Source organism: Lotus japonicus, chromosome 3, assembly GCF_012489685.1.
Source record: "Lotus japonicus ecotype B-129 chromosome 3, LjGifu_v1.2".
Classification (NCBI taxonomy): Eukaryota; Viridiplantae; Streptophyta; class Magnoliopsida; order Fabales; family Fabaceae; genus Lotus; species Lotus japonicus.
In genome coordinates this window covers 85,922,167-85,946,091 of record NC_080043.1, presented here as the reverse complement: position 1 = coordinate 85,946,091, position 23,925 = coordinate 85,922,167, and the positions used below count along the sequence as shown (strand labels likewise).

Below are 23,925 nucleotides of genomic sequence, written 5' to 3'. Positions count from 1 at the left end.
TCACTGCATAATTACAGTAAGCATTTAAGAATTCACACAAGCACTAAACATCCACAGGTGGTGTTCTACAATTTGCCAAAATATAGGTTCCCAGTTACAATATATCAGAAACATATTAAAATAGATAACACAATAAAATTTGATTTCTGCTGCTCATTCTGACTTCGGCACTTTCTTAGTGAGGTTGAACCTCAGCATGTAGAGAAAGATAATAATACAAGGTAATATAGTCAGTTAGGCATGACAACAGCAATTCACTAGTTACATATAAGTCAGATTCAAGTACAGCTTCCTCAAGAAATAGAACTATTCCGTTGCCCAAAAGCAAAAAGGCAAGAAATGAATCAAGTTTATCAACCTACACCACAAAAACCAATCTTTACAATTGCAGTTATACAATTTAAACTTGATGAACAGATGTGGCAGATAAACAATGAATATGACCTCATCCATAAAACAATTTACTGTCCAAGTCCCTTACGTATACCAGTCAGCTGGTTCACAAGATCTACAAGATCTTTTTCTTCAGATTTTCTCAGGATATCAATTGCACTATCTTGGTATGGAGGTCTTAGTAGAACTGATTTCTTAAGCATTATCTTGGCAAGCTTTGTGGCCTCTGCCAAGTGGTTTTTTTGACAAAGTCCAATCAAAATAATAGAATAAATATCAGAGTCAATGGAAGACAAGCATCCCATATTCTCCATTGCATCAAGCAAGTAGAATCCGTCCAATACCCGATCCTTCATACAAAGCTCCTTAAGCAAAAGGCTAGATGCCAAAGTGTCAGGTTTCAACTCACCAGCAAGCAATTCCCGGAAGAGCTTCTCTGCTTCCTCAAGTCTTTTTATCCTTATCAAAGAAATCACAAGTGAACTGTAGCAATCACCATATGAAACACCATGTTCCACTAATTTATCAACTAACCTATAAGCTTCTTCTACACAACCCTTGTCACAAAGGCTATCAATCAAAGTAAAAGCAGTAACATGATTTGCAAGGCACCCAAAAGCTCTCATTCTATCCAGAACATTCAATGCCTCATTCCACTGGCTTCTCTCACAGAAACTTTGAATCAGAGATGTATAAGTAACCACGTTCGGTCTACAATCCCCAGATTTCTCCATTTCATCCAACAATTCCAATGCCATTTCCATCGATCCAGATCTGCATAACCCGTCAAAAATAGCTGATAAAACCACCAAATTAGGTGAACATCCATGTACTCTCATATCCTTCAGCAAGGAGTAAGCATCCTCCGGTCGGCCCGCATTACATAACCCCTCGATCATCGTTATATATGTAATTAAATCAGGACAAGCATCACTCAAACTCATCTCTCTCAACAACTTCTCACCCATTTCAACATCACCCTTCTTGCAACACAACCTGATAACCACATTATACATCACCGTGTCCGGGCGCGAGCCAAAATCCTCCATCTTCCTCAACACCCACAAAGCCACATCAGCAAGCTGAGCCTCTTTACAAAGCTTCAGAACCTCCCTAAACATGTTAACAGTGACTACACACCCTTCAGCCTCATAAGACTCAATCAAATCACAAATCATCTGAGGATTCCTATCAATCCCAAGCAAGCTGCTTGCTTTCCTATACATATAAGCACTATGCCTATACCCAGATTGAAATCCAGCCCAAATGAAAAACCTAACACCCAATTGACATTGCTTGGGACAGCACCTACTCACAACTTGAATAACACATTGAGAATCCAGTTTGGGCTTAATCTTTGACAATGAATTCTCAACACTGCCATTGCATTGATGCAAATGGCTGTAAAGGGTATCAGCAAGAGAAGCCATACCCATTTTCTGGGAGGAAAAGGGAAGGGTTTTGAGTTTGTGTAAGCATGGTGAAAACCGAAAATTTAGAAAATGGAGCATTGAACTCGGTTCTTCCTAACCTTATGAGAACGAAGGTTTCAGAAGATTCATGGTGGTTGATGAACTGCGACGTCGTTTCTCTCTCGTGCGGCGGTGTTTATTCTCTGTAGGGCGGTGAGGAAGAGAACCGGTTGATGAACTGCGGCGGCGGAACTTGTCAACCACGGTGGTTGGTTTCAGGGTTCAAGTAATGATTTTATTTTCTTTATCATATTTTAATAGAGTTTAATGGATATACACTGAAAGTGTAAAATAGTTTTACACAGACATCCAATTGAATTCCGCCAAATCAGAAAATATCTTATTCTTTTAATTAAAATTAAAGTCAAATGTAATTATCTCTCCTATGTGGCATGCTTTGATTGGATGACTGTGTAAAACTATTTTACACTCTCAGTGCATATCCATTAAACTCATTTTAATAAATAATGTGTGTGAATGAAATTATTGTAACATTGAATAATTTCCTCATTCAAAAAAGAAAAAAGTTTAACATCGAATGTCTATTTGTGAAATCCTTTTTTTTTCTTTGTCGAAAAATTACAAGACAAACAACACAAAATTATGGAACACAAGTGGAACCACCAAGGAGTCCCTTAGAAGAAGGGTCTCTAAGTTAGGGGTGCACGTGGGTTGGGTTGAATGGATTTTGGTCAAAAAAAAATCTGAACCGATTAAAATTGTCTGGGTTGGGTTGGGTTGGATTTCACGAATTTCTTCTTCGGACCCGATCCGAACCAACCCGACGAAGTTCGGATTGGGTTGGATGGATTGATTGGGTCGCTATATTAAAATAATAATATCTCTGAAATATTAAAAAATCTTGGAAAAATTGTTATAAATTCAGAAAAAGTTATAAAAAATACTAAATATCTTATAATACTAAATAACATGAAAAAGACACAAAAAATCATATCAAATAGCATGAAATAATACCACATAAATGACATATAGCCAAATATCATGAAAACATAAAACTTCATTACCAAATGACATGAAACAATCTAACATAAATAGTACCTAAAAAGTGAAAAACAACACTAAATGTCATGGCATGACACTTAAAACTTAGATGTCTTCAACATGCCAAATAACTATATATAAACATGTAACAAATAACTATGAACAAATACTCTAAGTTCAAATATGACAAATAACTACAAATACTTAAGTCTCAAAGTTTCAAAAGTCATCACTTCGACACTAGCACTCCAAGTATGAGTAAAATTATAAAAAAATTATTATTATATGTATGGATCATGGGTTGGGTTGGATGGATTTGAACTGAATCCGAAATCCGATCCGAACTTGGTTGGGTTGTAGTAAAATCCATCCGATTAACCCGATTGCCCGATCCAACCCGCATTTTTTCTATTGGATCGGATTGGGTTGGACGGATTCATTGGATCTACCCGGCCCATGTTCACCCCTACTCTAAGTCATGAGTTATGGAAGGGAATATCAAAAATTTGCAACTAAACGTCATTTTTTTAGAGGGACTAAAATCAAACTCACTTACAACTTCATAGACTAATTTAACTATTAACCCAAGTTTTTATTGTGAAAGTTGCTCGTGACGGAAAAATTGACGGGTCAAAAATTGTATCGTTGGCAAAGGGTGTACATAGATACTTGGCTTGGATTTTGGATTTTGGTGACACATTTTCACTAAGGGGCTAAAATGACCTCTATTGGAGTGTTCTTATCAATGGTTGTTATTTCTCATCGTCTTCTTTACAAACTTGATTTTATAAATACTTTCCTCCATTGTGTATGATGGATAGGTTTGTTCCTTAAGAGGAGTCATATGCAACGGTATACCATCTTCATAAATCATTATATGGTCTAAAATAATCACTGAAGTATGGCTTGGCAAATTTTGTATTGTTATTCAGCAGTTTAGTTTGACTCAAAGTGAGGTTTGATCATTTATTTTCTATCGCCTTTTAATTGCAAGTTAAACTTACTTGTTTGTGTATGTTAATGACACTAATATTCTTTGGAGTGATGGCATCTCACAGATAAAGGATCATCTTTGTCTTCAATTTAAGAAAAAATATATTGAAAGACTATATTATTTCTTAGGAATAAAAGTGACACAATACAAATAGAGTGTTGTGTCACGTAGAATTATTTTATTACTTGGCGTGACCGTTTATTAGTTAATATCATCTGTTAAACATATTGGGATATAGTGAAAATTGAAACTAAAATTATTTGCAAAATTATAGCTAGGTTAAGCCCATAAAAATTAAATTAAATAGTAGATACTAAAATAAAATCTAACAGTAAAATAAGGGTTAAAAAAATTTAAACTTAAATGAAATAATAAAATGTGAGTTTCTTAACGCCTGTGTCTTTTATTTTAAAAATGTTGGTGAACTAATTGTTTATTAAGGGCCGTTCAAGGTGATTGTGAGTATTTTTCAATATAAGTTTGAAAACTAGATATTCTGGTGAATATATGGAGTTAAAATTGTTTTTATTTATTTCAATTTCAATTATTTTAACCTAATTTTTAAAACCATGAAATATATAATTTTGTGACTATGCAATAACATGTTTAATTTACACTTTTATCCTCACCATTTTCATGTAGTACATCTATCCACCGCCACCACTATCACCACCACCATTTCTACAACCACCCAACATAACCCCACCATTGTTGACACCATGTACACACGCGTGACACGCCCACTGCTACTACCCACACCCTTCACATACACCACTGCCACCTGACACCCGACCACCATTGTAACCGCACCTAATACCCTCCTTCTCCATCCCACTACCGCAACCACCACATCCGTCCACCGTCGCCACCAACACCATCATTGCACCACCACCGCCAAATCTACCACCATCAGGTAACATCCACTTGCACCAACACCTCTGCCACCGCCTCCCAGGTAACATTTACCACCACCTCCTCCTTCGTTGTCGTCACCACCCTCCATTACTTGCCACCTCCACCACCATCATCGCCACCACACCAAGTAACATCTACCACCACCATTATCATTGTCGCTATCACGATCACTGGGTAACATTCGCCACCATTATTTAAACTCCTATTTTATATATACCACAACACCTGACAACCTCCTTCGGCACCACCATTCACATTCTACCCGGGCCACCATCACCACCACACTTGCTATATTATCATGTGTAGGTAATGTTGGTAAAGGATGCCTTACAATGATGGTGACTACAAAATTGAAAAAAAAAACTATATTAATAAAACTAAAAGTTGATTTTGATTTCTTAAAAATTCAAAACACATGCATAAGACTAAATCCGAGCAGGACTTAAATGCTTACATCCACGGAAATCACACTGATATAAAGAATTAGATCGTTACAAAGCTAACAGGAAAGTTAAAGCTACTAACTAATTCACACAGCTACACTAACTGAAAATAACTTTTGATTGTTCTAATTAATTTTGTATGCCATTGACAATAATATATCATACAATATGATTTGTGTGGAAATGAGTAGTTGAGTTTAAGGTGGGAGGATCGAATTAAATGCTCAATATCCGTTATTCCTTGGCTGCATGCAATTATGTTTCATCTTGTCTATCGATTAGATGTTTAGGAAGTGTCTGTTACGTTTCCTTCCTTGATGATGATTGAGTATTCTTTTTGGAAAAATTTATTATAGACCACTTTTTGGTGGTGCAAAGTTGCACCACTCCCTTTTGACATGCAGTTGTAGGTTTTGAAAAAAAAATCAAAAATCTTATTTTTTAGAAATTTAATAATCTAATCTAATTAAACACAAAACAAAATTAAAAACCCTAAAATTCTGAATTCATCCCCAACTCTCAGCCACCCTCCTCAACACCTTCATTCCCACTCTTCATCTTCAACAACCCACTACTCTTTCCTCTCCTTACAATTCAAAGAAAATTACCATGGAAAGAAGAATAACAAGACTGTTGTAAATATGGTATCCTTTGGCAACCTTAACAGATCTGAAATCAAACGAAACCTAAGATTCCAATTTCCACAAATCCATCACTCAAATCTCTTTAACAGATCTGAAATCAAACCAAACCCAATAAAATGAAAACCAAACCCAAAAAATCAACTTTGGCAACCTTTCTTTGCCCTCAGATCTAGTTATGCTTGCTTTGTTTTGGAAGAGAAACAAAAAAAAATTGAAAGGAGAAGAAGAGGTAAAACCCATGGCTCATCGTGCAAACCACCATGGCTTATTCCTCCAGCCGCCACGAGGAAGCCACCACCACCACGAACTCTTCTCATTCCTTTTCCTCTGTTCCAGCCACGAGCACCACTACCTCCATGTCTCCTTCACGAAGCAACAACGGAGCCACCACGAAACCCTAGCCGCCGCCATCTTCAATCCCCGATCTCCGGCGAACCACTCACCATTTGGAGAAACCAACACCACCACTGTCCTCCCCTCACCGTCCGCAACAAAATCCCTCAAGAAATTTTTCGTTCCGCCGGCGAGCCTCCGACCTGCAACTGGTCATATCTCCCTCCTCCAGCCTCTGCTGGCCACGAAACCACCACACCATGCTCTACACGAAGAGAGGAACAATACCCTCTACTACTTTTCTTCTCCGGCTAAAACGCTGCTACGGGCCGCCGTTCGCCGCCATCTTCTCCGGCCATCTTCTCATCAAGCTTTCTGGGTTGGGATAATTTATCCACTAACTAATTCACTAATCATATTCTAATATTTTAATTAATAAATATGTATTTTTATTTAAAAAAAAAAACCGGGAAACCCGCAATAGCAGGTCAAAAAGAGAGTGGTGCAACTATGGACCAGAAAAAACTGATCCATGTTAAACGCACCCATTCTTTTTGGGAAAGAAAGTACAGTGTAAAAGCATCAAAGCACGGATCTTGATTGAACCTCACTTTGTTTTTATTTGAAATCAATTGGATGGAAACAAATAAAGACAAATGTCTCCATATCTTAAAGTCAACAATGTACATACTTCTTCTTATCTTTAGAAAAGCTAATAGCACAAATATTTTATATTTCGTTTCTGTTTTAGATGAGTTCTAGATCAATCTGGTATGTTATCAAGGAACATATATTGTGTAATTAATTAAAGTGCATTTGTATCAAAGAGTTGGCATGTAGATTGAAATGAAAGGATAAGCGCGCCTTTTATTTATTCTAAATCTGAAAAATAAAACGGATAATAGACTAATCCAATATTCATGATTCGTATTCCAATCCTCACGTTCTATATCACTTTCTAGCTAGATATGCTGTCTTAAATTAAAATATTTTTATGACTTATTATGTTTTGATCAGTTCTTTTCTTTTTCAGATTTAATTTTAAAATTAAGAAACTACTTACTCATAAAAGCTGATTGATTTTGACCACAAAATCATAAATGATAAAAAGATTTCAAAACATGAGTTTATCTTTTAATACAGTTTTAAGTGGCTGCATCTTAGTTCCGCAACAACCTAGCCAGTAGTATTAGTGTTTCTTATCCATCATATGCATCACATCTTATTTGGGGTCCAACCACTTCACTTCTTAAGCAGTTGAACCATTATTTAAAAGACATGGGAATATTAGTTTTCTTAATCCATTTCTTCATTGTTTCAAACTCAACAATCATCCTTTTACTAGTGCTTATAAAAAAAAAACATCCTTTTACTTTTAGTGATGGAAAATAGGTCAGGGTCAGCTCAGATCACTCGCAAGCATTCTATGGCATAATCTACATTCATGCCTAATATGCCACACAAATATTCCTTATATATATTACATGAGAATTTTCTTGAATTTTGTTTTACACTATTGGTGAACATAAAAGAAACCATATTAAATAAGTGATAATATGACAAATGACAAAATTATATTAAAGTTAACATGCCAAAATACATTTCAAAAAAAAAACATGCCAAAATCATTTTTTTTCATTTAATTTTAAACTTAATGTGATAAATTCTAACTTCTTTATTTCTACAATGTATAATATAAAATAATGTTAGCTTTGGCTCTAACACTGAACCAAACAATTGAAGATATGCTTAATTACATGGAAGCCTAATTTTCATGTCACCTGAGCTGCTCCCCATGCCCCCAGATATTTTTAAGAGAGAGCTTGTCAAACCATTACACCTAGCCACAAATGCTGTCTACAATGAATTGTTAAACTGCCACATACCCTCTTTTGCATGTTCATCTCAAATGCTACATCGCCACGCACACCCTCCTCCCCTATCCCTTTCTCTCTCATCCCCATTCTATCTCACCTCAACAACCCTATATAACTAAACTCACCCCTTGTTTCCCTCTACATCAACACACTCACATTCCCATTATCGTCGTATACCATATCATATCACTCTTCTTTTTCTTTTTCATCTCATCAAACACATAATGAGCGACCAACAACACAAGTTTCACCCCTCCCACCAACTCCTCTCCCCAAAGAAGCCATCATCCCTCGGAGTACAAATCGACGTACCACCAAGAAAGCAGCTCCTCACCTGCCGCGCCACCGTTGACACCTCCGACATGTACTCCGACGACACCATTCTCCAAAAATACCTCCCCTACAAAAACTCCTCCGACTCTGACGACTCGGAGGACCCCTACTCATCCGACCGCTTTCGGATGTATGAGTTCAAGGTCCGCCGCTGTACTCGCAGCCGCAGCCACGATTGGACTGACTGCCCTTTCGCTCACCCGGGCGAAAAGGCACGTCGTCGCGACCCTCAGCGGTTTCACTACTCCGGGATTGTGTGCCCGGAGTATCGCCGCGGAGGGTGCAGCCGCGGCGACAGCTGCGAGTACGCTCACGGCGTGTTCGAGTGCTGGCTGCACCCTTCGCGGTACAGGACAGAAGCCTGTAAGGACGGGAAAAATTGCAAAAGGAAGGTGTGTTTCTTCGCTCACACCCCTCGCCAGCTTAGAATCTTGCCGGTGACTTCGAATGAAATCTCTTGCGGCAAGAAGAGCAAGCTGTTAAGCCCTGTTTCCAGATCAAACAGCTGTTGCGCGTTTTGCCATTGCGGCGGTGGTGGTGGTGGTTCCACTGCTTCACCGACTTCCACGCTTTTTGGGTTGTCCCATTTTTCATCGCCGCCGCTGTCTCCGTCGTCATCTGCGGCCTCTCCGCCGCTGTCTCCGTTGAAACCCCGAAATGGGGTGTGTCCTGTTTCTCGCTATGGTAGGCATGCTAGCCTTGCGAGCTACAAGGATGTGCTAGCCGAGTTGATGAATTCCTTTGAGGGGTTGAGTTTTGGTGAGGGTTCTTCCCCTGTTTCTGCTGCAAATGCTGCAAACTTTTCATCATGGCTTGATGTTCTTGCTCTGAACTCTGTTTCTTCTTCTTCTTCTTGTTTTGAAGATCAACAAAAGATGTTTACTCAGAACCCGACAAGCTTCAAGGGGGTGTATTCGAATGAGAACAGTTTCTATAGTAACGACAACAAGGTTGTTGCTGGTGACATGAATGGGTGTTGTCCTGCCCCGGATCTCGGGTGGGTGAATGACCTGTTGATGTGAAGAATTGATGCAGATGATGACAAATTTGATGATGGATATGAGAAGTGTAAATACAATGGAGCAACGTGACATTGGTGATGACATTGATTACCTTACCCTGATGATACGATGATGATGGAGTCTATTGTTATTGTTAATTACTACTATTGGTTTAAAGTTGATTGCTTTCTCTGAATTTGATGCTTTTTAAGTTTGTGATCACTAGCTATTTTGTAACTTGTGCATTTGTGAATTTGATCTTTGATTTGATGTGTAAAGGAATATTTTGATTTCAGTTAATTTTTGTGCCTTTTACAGTTTACTTTTGGTCTTGGAAGTTCTCACTGGTGACTTATATATTGCGTGGTAAACCAACCTATGTATCATCCTGGTGAATCATTGGGATGAGAAATCTTGATGTTTTGGATTTTGTGTTAGCCCTTGCAAGTAGAGAAAGCATAGGAGCACACATGGCAAGCATGCAATCTTTCTTGTGGCAACACAACTCATTAAGATTTTCTTTCTACCCATAGAGACAGACACTACAAGACAAAAGTTTTGTAAATTTTTGTGACCTGTAACTTGAAACAGGTTGCCAAGAAATTAAGTTAGAAAGCTAATTAGAACTATATTAAAACAATTAAAAGGTGAATTCTGTGGTACCTTCAATTTTTTTTTAGGTGTGATACCCACATTAGGTGATTTAGTAAGCTAATGACATATTGTAATTAAATTTATAATTTCCAATGTTATAATTCTAGTCTCAATAGTACTCTCATTCATTGGACAACTCAATTGTCCTCCAACGACATTTGTTAATGTCCACCACAACCTTGCAGAGGTTACAGTGAATCTCAACCTTAACATTAAGTATGAGCGACATGATTTCGATCAAAAGAGAGGCTTAACACCTATTTAATCGACGTCATTAATCTTAAGGTACATTATTGATAAAATACAATTGCTAACTCATGTGATGCATGAGTTTTTATTACTATGCTAACTCATTTAGGGTACCATACCTTGACCTGAAGTAAGGTACCACAGCAAACACCTTATTAAAATGGGAGAAATTACCTGTTATTTTAATGGTAAGCGATTTAGATTTCCGGGTAAATAATTCAGATTTCGTAAAAATAAAGTTTTAAGTTTAAATTCTGGAAAGATATTTATCGCAAGAGATGTAATCAGAATAATGTCATCTCCCATGTATGAATAAGAGAGAATGGGAAAATACTACTCCCAATTAACACAAGCACACAATAGTACAACACTAGCAAAAGCTGAAGTCTCAGAAAAAAAAAATTAAACTAAATCAATAAAATGATTAATTGAATGAAATTAACGGATTCATTTACTATACACAAAAAAATACTTGTGTAAAGTTACACAAACCTAAGTTGACTTGTTATCCCAAGTTTATTAGCAGGTCACCTTTTTTTTTAATTTAAAAAGAGTTAAAAAAAAGTCATATCATTAATCTTCTTCTTTCATCTTAACCCAAAATTCATCTTCATTCTTCATCTTTTAAATCACATTTTTCAGATTTTGGAACCCAAAAACTGAGACCACACCACCACCGTTGAACAAACACCGCACCACCACAACCAACCCCAACCCACACTGCACTACCACCTCAATCATCACCAATTCTATTCTTTTTTTTCGGATCTGACCCTTGTTTAACATTGAAGCTTAAAGATGAGGAATAAAAGGTGAAAGCTTCAAGCTTTTCAACCCAGATCAGAAGAGAAAGAGAAAGCTTCAGATCTATTGAGTAAAAGCTTTTGGAACCCCTTCATTAACCAGTAAAGACGCACCTTCCTCCCACAAGCATGGCGAGACCCGCACCACTTGCGCCTCTACTAGCAGCGAAACAGTGCAGCAACAGAACCAAATAGACACGCATGAAAGCAAAGTTCCACCAGAACCAACATAAACACTTGCCCAGTAGGTGATTTAGGTGATGACTGATGATAATAATAATAAAGGTTAGAGATTAAAGAGGACATGATTTTTTTACTATAACAATGCTTTTTTAAAAATGATTTAACCTGTAACCTAGGTTAAGATAGGTTTGTGCAACTTTACACAAGTATTTCTTTGTGTATCGTAAATGAATCCGAAATTAACAATATAATATAAAAGAAATTTTAAACAATATATAAGTATAGGGAAGGAATTAAATGAATGAAATTCACATTTTAAAAGGAATTTTAAAAATTATAAGTATAGGGAAGGATGAAGAAAATACAAAATATTGAGATAAATAAAATACATGTATTACTATAACTAACAAAATTATAAAAAATCACACGTTTCAGGTTCAACTCGAATTTTCCTTCTTCCAGTAAAATCTTAGTTGATATGTAATCTCTTTGGGAGATCCATAAATAAGTTTATGTCCGATAGTCTGGAGGTGTTTTCTTTATTCAATTATTTTTTAACTAAAAAATTATAAAAAAACAATAAGCTAATAAAAAGATATATAATATGAAAAGAACTAGAAGAAACTAAGTTGAAACCAAAGGAGACTAGATTAGCAAAACTAAAGCTTCCTACAATTTTAATAAAATAATTTTCAATTTGGAATATTTTTTTTTAGAGCAAAGAGACTTATATTGATCATTGAAATGAATCATGAGAACAATCCTCTCATGTAGATATAGAAAAGTCAGTACAAGAAGAGTATCTCTAACCAAGCCACATAAGCTAATGGCCCTAGAAGTCCCGAGTGTTATTTTGGGCTTAAAAACGACTCATGAGAGAGTCTCATTAAAACCTCCCTAGGAAATATAACGATATTATGTTGAAAATATTTACTAATTAGCGGTTGGTTCAAGTGGGTTGATTTAAGTGGATAGAACAAACTTTATTGAAAAAGTTAACCTTACCATAATCTGATTTTTTTAGCGAAAATGTTAGAATCATTTCAGAAAGTTATTAAGTTCACTAGTTTCATATGGTTGTTTAAATATTTTTAAAAACATTAACAATTATATCACTTTTAAGTTTTGTTTGGTTTACGAGAGAAACTGAAAAACTGTGAATAGAGTAGAGAAAAGGAGAAGTTTAGTAGAGATCGAAAAAGTAATGAGATTATTTATATATTGTTTGGTATTATATAAAGAAATATAAAAGAAATAAAAGTTAATTTTAAGAGTTTTTTTTTTTGAAAATAATTTAAGAGTAATTAAATTGACACACTTAATATGGCTTGATAGTTGATACACTATAAAGTAGCTTACCAACTACAATGGTTTTGATGCAATAAAAACTTGATCAGATAAATTTTACACATAATGAACACGGTATAATAAGAGATAAGACTCACTCAGGATAAGTTTTACACGTAATAAACACAGTAGAATAAGAGATAAGGCTCGCTCAGGATAAATTTTATACGTAATGAACACGATAGAATAAATGATAAGACTCTGTTATCCTATCCGATTAACTCACGATATAATGCACTTTAAATCTTTTTCTGAATGCACTTTAAATCTATTTTCACTGGTTTGGCTTAAAATCATTTGAAACCTGTCTTTTATTTTTTAACCTTCCACTTTCCACCACTTCAACTAACACACCTAATCGTTTCTCCATTCAGTGAATCCTGCAAAAATAAAAAGACCACATTAATATATGTTCTTTAATAGATTTATATATTAGACAAAGAGAAAGTGAAGTGGAAGAAGATTTAGTCGGAGCAATTCATGGTATTTGAAATAGGAAAAGTGATTGGGGTATGACACTTCTCTGGAAGAGCTTTTATGCGATGAGAGACACTAAATTGGATATCTTCACTCTTTAATTTGCCAGGTTTTCAATACATTACATATTAAATTGAAGACATTTCTGTTGGAGACATGCATGTTGCTTTGCCTCCATGTTGAGTTCAGTTGAGATTCACAATAATGTGTTGTGGGGTCAGGTTCATAACCTCCAAGGTAACTAATGCATGTCACAAAATCCCAGTACACATTATCACAAGATGTGGATGAAATTGGAGACATTTATGATTTGTATATTAGGAGAAAAAGAGAAAGAAAAGCTAGAAGGCAAACCATGTATACATTGCTAATAATGCCTTTGAAGATGTATATACACACGGTCAAACCATAAGAGGTGAGTCTCTTAACTATGAGGTCGGAAGTTCGATAATTGCTCATGGGAATGGAGCACATTTCGTACCACTTAGTGCAAGCACCCACAAAGAGGAATTAGTTACTAATGTTAGCGGTGGATTGATTTGCTTAAAAAAAATAAAAAATCTATAGGCACTTTCACAATCAACTCAAGCACGTAATGTAGAGATGGTTAGTTGGTTACTAATTTCTATATGAACCTAAGAATAGTCCAACTAGAACTGTCAATTTGATTTTCTTAGAATTTGCATATACGTACAACTAAAATTTTAAGTTAGATCTAACTCTACCTCAAAAGCTAGTTTAGATGTGATGATTGTTCTATCTTATATAAGGAATATTTTGGTCATATCTCTAGTTAATAAAAGACCTTAACAAGTTTAAGTAGGAAAATGATCTAACAAACAATGAGAAAACCAGGCTTCATAAGTTCCCATTAACATAACCACAAATCTTGAATTTCACCTGAGGTCGAATGTGTTTATTTAACAAACCCTAAAAGACCCGAGATCCAATCTACTCCCCATAAATATATGAAACGCATCTCACCAAGTACAATCATCAAGCCATACCACTACTTTCTCCAACCCTATTTAATTGACTGTAAAAAAATGAGAAAGTAAAAAAATCAATTCTAAAATTTAGACTGAGTTAATTAAAGTTGAAATTGTAACTAATATCTTATAAGGTAAATAATTCTAAAATTTAACCTCAAAAAAATCTAAACTTTTGGAAGGTATTAAAATGCAGCATAACATTTTTGGGAGGTTCTCATAATTTAGTATACTGAAGTTTTTTTCCCATTTTGGGGTTGAGGGTGCAACTAGAAAACTACTCTAGGCAACCGTTCTTTTTTATGTACACTCAGAACAAGATTATGGCATTGTCAATATCTGAAGTCTGCCTATCAAAGCAAGACTATAATGCCTCCTTTTGCCTGTATGCCAGAATCTGAAACAGCAGAAAAAGGCAAAAGATTAGTTGTTGTTTTTTGGTTCTCACCACGGGTGTCTAGGCCAGCTTTCGCACACCTCGACTAGTCCCGCTCACGGTGATTGTTTTACTTGAAATAATGTAGGGGGAGACCAGTTTAATACTCACCAAATGATCCCTTTTAGATATGCACTTGGATCTAATCTCAGCCAGGGATTCATGTTCTTGCAAAATTTCCAGTTCATCTTTGTGAGGATCTATAGCCAGCGTTGTTAGCTCATCACAAACCAGGGCTGAAGCATCATCAGCTGACTCGTTGCGATTTGTACTGCAGCATCCTTTAACTGCCATTATCTCTACTGCTTCAACTGGCAAAGGTGTCTGACGGGCAACATACTATGCATGAAAAATATATAAAAAATTAGACAATCGTCATAGAGCAAGAAGATAATAAGTTAATAACCAAGCTTTTAGATGTATCATACAATGCCATAATGCCATGCCATGTTTTAAGTTACAAAAATAGATCATTTAACTCTAATCTCTTTTAATTGTTTAGTTTATAGTTTTCCAGCCTTGAGAGAAATGTTGTTTGTTACGAGGAGCACCCGCGACAAAATGTAAGAACAAGTGTTTTCAATCAAGATCATTATCTATAATTTTACTTTTAAATTCATAGGTTTATTCTTAAAAAATTAGGACTGTGCCACGTAAGGGACTCTTGCCTTTCGCAAAAGTATCCTTCGTACAGTATAGCATAGTTCTTTCCTTGATCTCCATCTACCTAACGATTAATAGATAGAGGTGGAGGTGGGTGACGGTTAATAGCTACCACAAGTCTTCACCACGCATGCCCAAACAACTAAAGACGAAATTATATCATCTCTTCTACAATAGAAGCTACCATAACTTTCTAATGATTCTATTTTAATCCTATCTTATCTTGCACAACCACAGATCCATCTTAACATTCTTACTCTCTCCAGCACTAAACCTACTTTCTTGTTGATTCTTAACCTCCCAATATTTAGACCAACATGTTTGGTCAGATAGTGATATGGTTAAATTTTCCTTTAAGCTGAGTGATATTTTCTATCACAAATGACAAATCATGCCGAAAACAATTCTCCATATCATTTATCCTACTTTAATTCTATGCTTCTCCATATCATCTATCCTACTTTAATTCTATAGATACTTCGTTCCCATGCTTTCAGGGTATAAGGACCAGTATCAGCTGTCAAATGCTTTTCATCTGAGTTCGCTTACCACCTTTTTAGTTTCTTGATATTCCAATTTTCCTTGTTTTTGCACAAGGATCATGTTTTATAACACTCCCTTTTAAACGTAATCTTTTGTTGTACACTTTCCTCTCACCACCAAGAACCTTTAACCTTTGGTCTAGAGCCCTCGATTCTCCTGTCTTTTTTTCTACTTTTCTAATCCCTTGCCGTTCAACGTATCATTCGCAATTCCTTAGGTCTCCCAAAACTAACTCTTCAAAAGTTACTCTCAGCCATTTTTTCACCTTTTAGTGACTACCACTTTGACCTAGGAATATTAACTATACAATTTTTATTGATTTTTCTTGTTATGCACACATCTATAACCAAAATCCTGCGTAGGGTGGTCAGACTCTCTCCCAGTATGACTGCAAAATTTTCTATTTAATTTGCTTATCAGAATGAAATCAAAGTGGGATCATGCCACCTCACTCTTCCACATTACAAGGTTCTCTTATTTCCTAAAACAAGTGGTCATTATAGTGAGATCATAAACCAAGGTGAAGTCTAAGACAATGCATTTTCTTCCCCTATACCATATCCCCGTGCAGATGTTCATACCCCACAAATTTCTTACCCACATTACCATTTGAATCAACTCCTAGAAAAATCCTTTCACTAAGATATTTTCTTGGACCAAACCTCTTAAATCTCTGAGAACTGCACTTTTTGCTGCTCTTCAACCTGTACTTGTGGTGCATATGCATTAGTGACATTAAAGGTTTCTCGGTCTACTATAAATATAAGAGCTATGATTCTATCACTTAAGCTTTTGACACCCCCAGATTTTGTTCAAAACTTATCTATAATTGTACCTACCCAATTCTAGATTTTGTCTTTCATGTGTACCTAAACTTTATTTCCTATGTGTCTAGGCCTTTTCTCCTACCCACTTAGTTTCTTGTAGGCACATAAAATTGTCCTTTTCCTAATCATGTCATTTTATCAACTAGTTCCATTAATTTTCTGGCATGTGTGCCTACATTCCAAGTTCCAGAACAAATATTATGAGAGGACAGGAAATAAAAGAGCTTATATATTCATATCACATCATTTGTTAACTTAATCAGCTGATAAATGTGCAAACAAGGAAGTCAGATACTAATCTCACTATATGGTGTAAAACAATACTAGGCCATTTGGAGGAGGCATAAACAAATTCAAACCAAGTTGATAAAAAAAACTACCACTGCCAGAAACAAGTGATCAAAGACAGAGAATCTCACTTCGTAAAGGTGCTTGACAGTCAAAGTTGGTCGACAGCAAAGGTGTGGCTGCTCCAAACTTGGAGTACTTTTGTCCAGGGAAACAAGCAAGAGATGGACATCAAACTGTGAATAAAAACGTAGCATTTTTTTTATTAAATTGACCTGAAATAAGATGGCGTAACATTGCACCTATCTATTAGTGGGAAGAAAGAGGAAAATAACTTATACCTCATCAATATTTTCATCCAAGCTTCTAAGATGACCAACCAGCTTAGCCAATCGACCACTGCGGGAACTTTTGCTATTGCTACCACCACTACTGCCATGTCGGGTGTTACTCCTAAAACCACCCCTTCCCCAAGTAAGCTTTCTAGGTTTTGACACCTGCCTTGAAGTTCCTCGATTTTCTCTACTTACATCTATATCACTGTCTACACATCCACCATCAGGACCTGCCATAGATGATGATGGCTGAGAGGGACGAACTCTGGTCCATCTCTTTCGCCTTCTCTGCGGGGGTTCTGTGCACCGCTCATCATCAGCAGATGAGTCTTTTTCATTGTTGTCATTTTCCTCCTCATTATCTTCAGATCCTTGAATATCAATCACTTGGTTCTGTCTCCTAGAATGAATGTTCCGTTGATTACGCTGTGATCTTGGTGCAAATGCACCTGGTGTATCTCTACGCCTCTTAACCAGTGCTTCAGATTGCCGTTGAACTATTTTTGCTATAGAAGCTTGAATCTGCCAGAAAAGTTAGAATGCTAAGATTTTATAATTGAAGTTTTGACCGATAAGATCCAAGATTATTAAGGAATAAGCATAAAGCTGAGAAATAAATAGATATTAATTTTATTAGATATGTATATACTATATAGGAGTTGGTATGCCATGGCAGACATGTAGATAGTCAACAAATCTACATCAGTCAGTGAAAAAAAATGGTATCACTACTGTCATTGTTGTGCACACATCTGAAAGCTGAAAGCATGCACAAATGTATTTACTCAATAAACATTCACCTGCTTATTGCGGTTCTTCTCCTCTTCACGAAATTCAAGCTCCTGCAATGGGACAGTGAGTGGTATCACTACTCACTAGATAAATTTTGCAATAGATTGATGTAAACACGACCAAATATTATTATAAAGCAGTAAACAAGTCAACCTATACCTCTTCCTCATACTTCTCAATGTCTGGATATAAAGAAGCAATAAGGGCATCGTAGTTTGGATCATCTCTCAAAGAGCGACGACTGGCACAGTGTGTGCGGCAAGCAGGGCATTCATTATTCCTGAGATAATACATAAATGATAAATCTGGCTGCATACAGAGATTATATTGTGTTTTCTGATGAGCACGGTAGAGACAAGAGGGACTTGGATTGCAATCAACAGTAGCGTATTAAATAAATAAAACCTTGAATGGCTTAGTTGGACCTACCCTAGTCGCATCGATTTGTCAATGCACTCCCTGCAAAACCGGTGCAAGCATTCCATAACAGTTCTCGTTTTCTTAATAATACCTGTTCAAGCACGAAAAATGCTTCATTAGTTATCACATAACAGGAAATGTTTGAAAATTAAGCTGAAAGTTTCAAATTCTTTCGTCATAATGAAATTTGAAACTGTTTGACAAAGCCACAACTAAGACTTGTTCAAGCACCAAAAATGTTTCATTAGTTATTCAAAAAACAGGAAATACTTGAAAATTAAGCTGCAAGTTTCAAATTCCTTCTTCATAACGAAATTTGAAACTGCTTGGTAAAGCCACAACTAACAAACAGTGTGCGATCACATTACGATTTACATTTAGAATGCCCCATTTATAGAAGCGAATTTACAATTTTAACCTTTAAGTCAATGTCAATGTTGACATCCTGCATCGACTACAAATATGACCAAAGAAAAGTTTATAATGTTTGGGCAATCCTCACTTCGTGACCGAACTTTTGGGGTAGAGTTAGGTCAAGCCCAAATTCTAGAGTTGAGATTTTGGGACATCTCTAATGGGTGGTGGGTGACAGGGACAAGAGGAGGAAGTGGTAAGGAGGTGGAGACAGACTCAGAGGTGGATGAGGTGAACCCAAAGAATGGAACAGACTAAAAAAAGGCCACATCAGTCGAGATCAAGTAACGGCGAAGAGTGAGTGAGAGGCATATATAACCTTTTTGAGTTCGAGGATAACCCAGGAATACATACTTATGAGACTGAGGAGAAAGTTTGGTAAGACTAGGACTAAGATTATGGATAAAACAAGTAGACCCAAAGACGCAAGGTGTCAAAGAATGCAAGATATCCAACTTATTTACAAGATATCTAACAATTTGGATTCCTACTTCTTATGCCACCACTTATAGATTTAACTCCAGAAATTGGAATCAGTTGCTTACTACTAAAAGAAATTTTGGATTGATGGGTCTGAGAAGGTATCTTTAACTTCTTCAAGGGTAATTCAGGGTTGCATGCCAACATCATTCGTCTCCTTACATATTCCGAATGACAAAAACAAGATTATGCAGAAAGTAAGAAAAGTTTTTATACAGAGCCGTGCTAAACCCTAAGGATATTATAAAATGGAACTGCATACAATGTGATTAAAATCAAACTCCCTTTATCCACAAAACTCATAAGCCATGGGTGTGGAGTCACTTATTGTTTACAACGGTCTATATTAGTATGTCCTGATAAGATATCTCAAAGTGTTTTCTTAACATGTCAGTTGCACTTTGAATTCAACTTTGTTGTCCTTTACATAATAAATATCAGGTCATAAAAAATGACTATTAAAATCTCTCTTCATTGACAATACAGAAACATTCTATCATTGCTTCATTAGACTATAATTATAATGCATGAATTATGAAGGCATTCCTCTGTTATATAATATAGACCATAAAGTGATTTTAAAAGCAGGACATTGTCCTTTTTAAAGTGTTCTCAATATTGACAACGCAGACAATTCAGCTTCCTTCCTTCACATAATTATAATTGACAGTTTGATGCTCATAACATAAGAAGCAGATAGTGATATATATTTCTCCAATATGGTCCAATTTTCAAATATAAAGTAGGTCAACAATAAAGAATAAGGAACCACTAAGGACCAGTAATAGTTTCATAATCACATAGTCCCCTACTAATAATCAGTAACAGTTCTGTCGGTATCTATAAAAATATCATAGATACTGCTGGATCCCATCTTCCTTACAAAACATAAAAAGGAGCATAAGCGGAGAATTGTGTGACGATGGCGGGAAGTATATTCATTCCCTGACCCTTTCGTTTTGATTGTAGTGAAAATTAAATCAATATCATATACATATCATTGCCCAATTATATCATCCAAAAAGGTCAAACAAAAACATACCAAGGCAAATTGGACATTGGACATCTTTACGGATATCCTGAACTGGTACATACACAAATCTGCAAACAAAATAAAAAAAAAAAAACATATTTGCATTAACTCAATAGAAAGCTCAATTTAATATGGGATGTATGACATATCAATTGAGTAGTAAGAGAATTGAGTCCTAAGATCACCAATGGATAAATAACTCGTAAGATACTAAAAAGTAAAAAATCAAGTTATAAATTGAAATATAGGCAGTTATATATCATATAATAAACCTTAATATAATACAAGATCCAAGCCATAAACCAAAATAAGAAGAAGTGGGTGCTTGCACAAAGTTTAACTATTCAACCCCCCCATAAAACATCAATAAGATGACAAAATGCAAATTAATTTCCTACTTCCTATACTTAGATTCAAGTAAATAATCATAATCTAAATAATTGAATCAATCATCATCCCCAAGGGTCAACACTAGCCCGGACTATAGCAAAAATTGAACAACAGCAGTAAGCAAATATCACAGAAGGAATCACATTAGTAGATGGAGAGAAGTGTCAAGAAAACAACAAAGGAGACACAGGAGGACCAAAGCCAATAAAAAAAACAACAAAGGAGACATGTTTCTTCGGTGAGACAAAAATGTCACATGAATCCATATTACTGAGGACCAAAGTCGGGTTTGATTTTTCTGAGAATGTGAGATAGGTCTTTTTAAGGAGTAAGTTGGCTGTTTTCTGGCATTTCTTTAAAAAAAAATTCAGCCCAAAAAGCACCAGAAACCTATAACGGTCATGCAACCTGACTCAAATAAAGTGAAACCAATACGCAACTTTGAATCGTAAGATTCAGCTGCGAATCGGTGATGCGGAATGGGATTCGAGTTCATTTTAGATTCACACAGCGATACATATCGCTCCCTCAAGAATTTGTATCCTTTCAAGATACATACCGTAGTATCGTAAGATACTGATAACTAAGACAAAGCTCCAAAAAAGTATTGGTTTTGAACATTTGCCACACAAATCAACACAAGCTGCTTAGAACATTGTGATTTGTGATGCCCATATCCTGAACTCTACTTACCCCTGAAAAACTAATGCAGTTCAAAAGATGTAACTGTAGCATTACACAAAATAACGAAAATAACTCATCCACCTCTCGAGGAAAGAGATCCTAAGAGTTGGTTGATGTTTAATCCAACACAAGTACCACTAAGGATTCATATACTTTGGACTAAGTAACGAAAACCTACGCCAAAACAATCAAACTCTTTGATCATGTACAGAACGAACAAGTTTCAAGCACAAACAAGACAAAAATCCAAACATGCAAACCAACTACGACCAGTCAAATGGTGGAAATTCAGATCATAGAGGCACTCCAAATCAAATGAAAGCAGCAGGTAAAATCAATTCAAATAAATAAACACAGAAGAGGCGAAATTCACACCCAACCACTGTCCAAAGGCAAAGACATAGAATCAAAACATCAATCGATAAAGAAAAGCAGCAACAAAGCACAAAGCAGAAGCTTAGAAGCAATGCGTATATAGAGAGAGTGAGAGAGAGTACTCAGGTTTTTCTTCAGAGTCAGAAGATGGAGATTCGTCGGAATCTGACAAGAAAAAAAAAACAAACTTGAGAACATGAAGAATCGAAAACGCAAAACAAAGCACAACCCAGTTGAGTAAACCCCATTGGGTCACTGAAAGTAACACGAGAAAACAATAAAAGCTTATACGTAACCCTGTGATTGATCCTCGTCGTGATTATGGCGTTGCCCAGCTTCATCTTCATCTTCTTCAGCATCCTCCTCATCCTCCTCCTCTTCCTCTTCCTCTCCATCCTCCTCTTCGTCGTCTTCCTCCTCATCCTCCTCCTGCTGGTCTTCATCATCGTCCTCCTCGTCTTGCTCCTGCTGCTGACCGCCGTGGGCTTTCAAGTGTGGGTTGCGGTGCGGTGGTTGCTTGGCATGGCGGTTGTGATAGAGGAGCGGCGGCGAAGTGTCCCCATCGTCGCCGGAGTCAGGCAGGGAGCGCTTCTGTGCCGGCATTGGTGCTTGCACAGAGAGGAAGAGAGAGAGAGAGATTGGTGACGCTGTTGCTGCTCAGAACAACAACAACAAGAAGAAGGAGAATGAGATTTGGGTATGCGATTATAATAATATATATATTTTTCACAATAATAATGAATTATTGTACGGTAGTATAGTATTTATGTGTATTTTTTTTAAGGTATGTGTACTTAATTAAATTTTATAATTACAAAGTAATCAAGGTACTTTTTTTGAAATAAAGTAATCAAGGTACTATTATTAGTTTATTACATCATTCAATAATTTTTTTGGATAATTGGGTTTTTTTCTGAAATGGATAATTGGATTGAATCCACCATTTGATTAAAAGCAACTATCACATATATTGATACTCCGTATAAAATTTTACATTAATCTAAAATCTATATATTTAAGATATCATTTAAATTGTCTAATATGTGAGTAAAATTAATATAGTCTAAGTAATCAAGTGATATTTTGACATATGTCTTAGAAAATTCAAACTAAAAACACAAATTAGAATATTACTGAACCACCTAATTTTAAATTGATTTTATCAATATTTATTTGGAAAAATTTACCAGAATTTTTAAATTATATGAAAATCTTATCCTGCCTATACTATATTCTATTTTTTGTTTTTTGGTTTCCCAAGGTATTCCCACAGTCGACAGTCATGAGACTAATCATTTTAGGCTCTGAGATCACGTTAAGTGGGTAGGCCTCTCACAACAAATGCTTTTTCAAAACTAAAAAATGACAACTCTGACAAGTGTCACCCTCTGATTTTATCCATTTCTTCATAAATTTTTTCTCTCATACTATAATTAGTAGGTAAATTATGTTATATTTATATTTTATAATTTTTTAGTAATTTAAATATTAAATAATCTCATATTTTCAATAATAACTAATGTTTTAATATTGTATTTAATACTTATTAATAACATTGTAATAATTAACAAAAGTCCTCATAAAAAAACAAAAGTCAATTGTGACTTTTTTCAAAAATAACTATTGTATTAATTTTACATTTAATGGCTTTTAATATCACTAGAATAATTTCCTTCAAAAAAAAAGTAACACTAGAATAATTAATAAAAGTCAATTGTGACTTTTCTACCATTAAGATGTGTTAAGTTCAAACGTTGAATACATCGTTTATCATATTTTGAATGATAACAATTTTCAAGAGTATAAGTGCAATGCTTAAAATTTCACATGAACTATATTTCAGGAAAACAACACTTATGACTTGCATCCCTCGTCGTTTGATGTCCAGAGTACAAGACAATGCAATGAGACGTTCCATTTTAGAGAAGAAAAGTCAAAGCTACAAGACGGATCGTACAAGCAAATAAAAGTCAAATATGCTATATCGTCTAACAGAAGAGAAGACTACACTTAGTGAAGATTTTCATCGTCTATATCAAAGCTGACCAATGAAGATAAAGTTTAGAGAAAGTGCGCCATGTTCAAATTGAAGAGATCTCTCTGACATTCTAGACAAGTGCAAAGAATCATGTGATA

General features: G+C 35.7%; 3 protein-coding genes across 4 annotated transcripts; 1 reads left to right on the top strand and 2 right to left on the bottom strand.

Moving 5' to 3' along the window:
• Window positions 1-215: 215 nt before the first annotated feature.
• On the bottom strand, window positions 216-2,184 carry LOC130746815 (pentatricopeptide repeat-containing protein At5g47360). The gene has a single exon (XM_057599547.1). It carries the CDS (start codon window positions 1,902-1,904, stop codon window positions 462-464), a length of 1,443 nt encoding a protein of 480 aa, XP_057455530.1. The 5' UTR covers window positions 1,905-2,184; the 3' UTR covers window positions 216-461.
• A 5,847-nt stretch (window positions 2,185-8,031) lies between these two features.
• Window positions 8,032-9,685, top strand: LOC130746814 (zinc finger CCCH domain-containing protein 2). Of its 2 annotated transcripts, XM_057599546.1 has the most exons (2): window positions 8,032-9,165; window positions 9,271-9,685. In XM_057599546.1, the coding sequence occupies exons 1-2, from the start codon at window positions 8,298-8,300 to the stop codon at window positions 9,426-9,428; spliced, it is 1,026 nt and encodes a 341-aa protein (XP_057455529.1). In that variant the 5' UTR covers window positions 8,032-8,297; the 3' UTR covers window positions 9,429-9,685. The 2 variants fall into 2 exon arrangements, with proteins under 2 accessions (XP_057455529.1, XP_057455528.1); XM_057599545.1 differs by having other exon boundaries at window positions 8,032-9,685.
• Window positions 9,686-14,165: 4,480 nt separating this feature from the next.
• LOC130746813 (putative E3 ubiquitin-protein ligase RING1a) lies at window positions 14,166-22,480 on the bottom strand. The gene is made up of 10 exons (XM_057599544.1): window positions 22,086-22,480; window positions 21,912-21,954; window positions 20,350-20,408; window positions 18,423-18,504; window positions 18,153-18,273; window positions 18,002-18,043; window positions 17,208-17,723; window positions 16,998-17,102; window positions 14,657-14,884; window positions 14,166-14,506 (listed from the first exon to the last, which is right to left on the bottom strand). The coding sequence occupies exons 1-10, from the start codon at window positions 22,390-22,392 to the stop codon at window positions 14,474-14,476; spliced, it is 1,536 nt and encodes a 511-aa protein (XP_057455527.1). The 5' UTR covers window positions 22,393-22,480; the 3' UTR covers window positions 14,166-14,473.
• Between the last annotated feature and the right edge of the window lie 1,445 nt (window positions 22,481-23,925).

Coding starts and splice junctions, on each gene's coding strand:
- LOC130746814 (XM_057599545.1), top strand. CDS start 8,298: ATGAGCGACCAACAACACAAGTTTCACCCCTCCCACCAACTCCTCTCC.
- LOC130746815 (XM_057599547.1), bottom strand. CDS start 1,904: ATGCTCCATTTTCTAAATTTTCGGTTTTCACCATGCTTACACAAACTC.
- LOC130746813 (XM_057599544.1), bottom strand. CDS start 22,392: ATGCCGGCACAGAAGCGCTCCCTGCCTGACTCCGGCGACGATGGGGAC. Junction 21,955..22,085: donor CGACGAGGATCAATCACAGG/GTTACGTATAAG, acceptor TTTTCTTGTCAG/ATTCCGACGAATCTCCATCT. Junction 18,505..20,349: donor CCAATGTCCAATTTGCCTTG/GTATGTTTTTGT, acceptor GTGCTTGAACAG/GTATTATTAAGAAAACGAGA.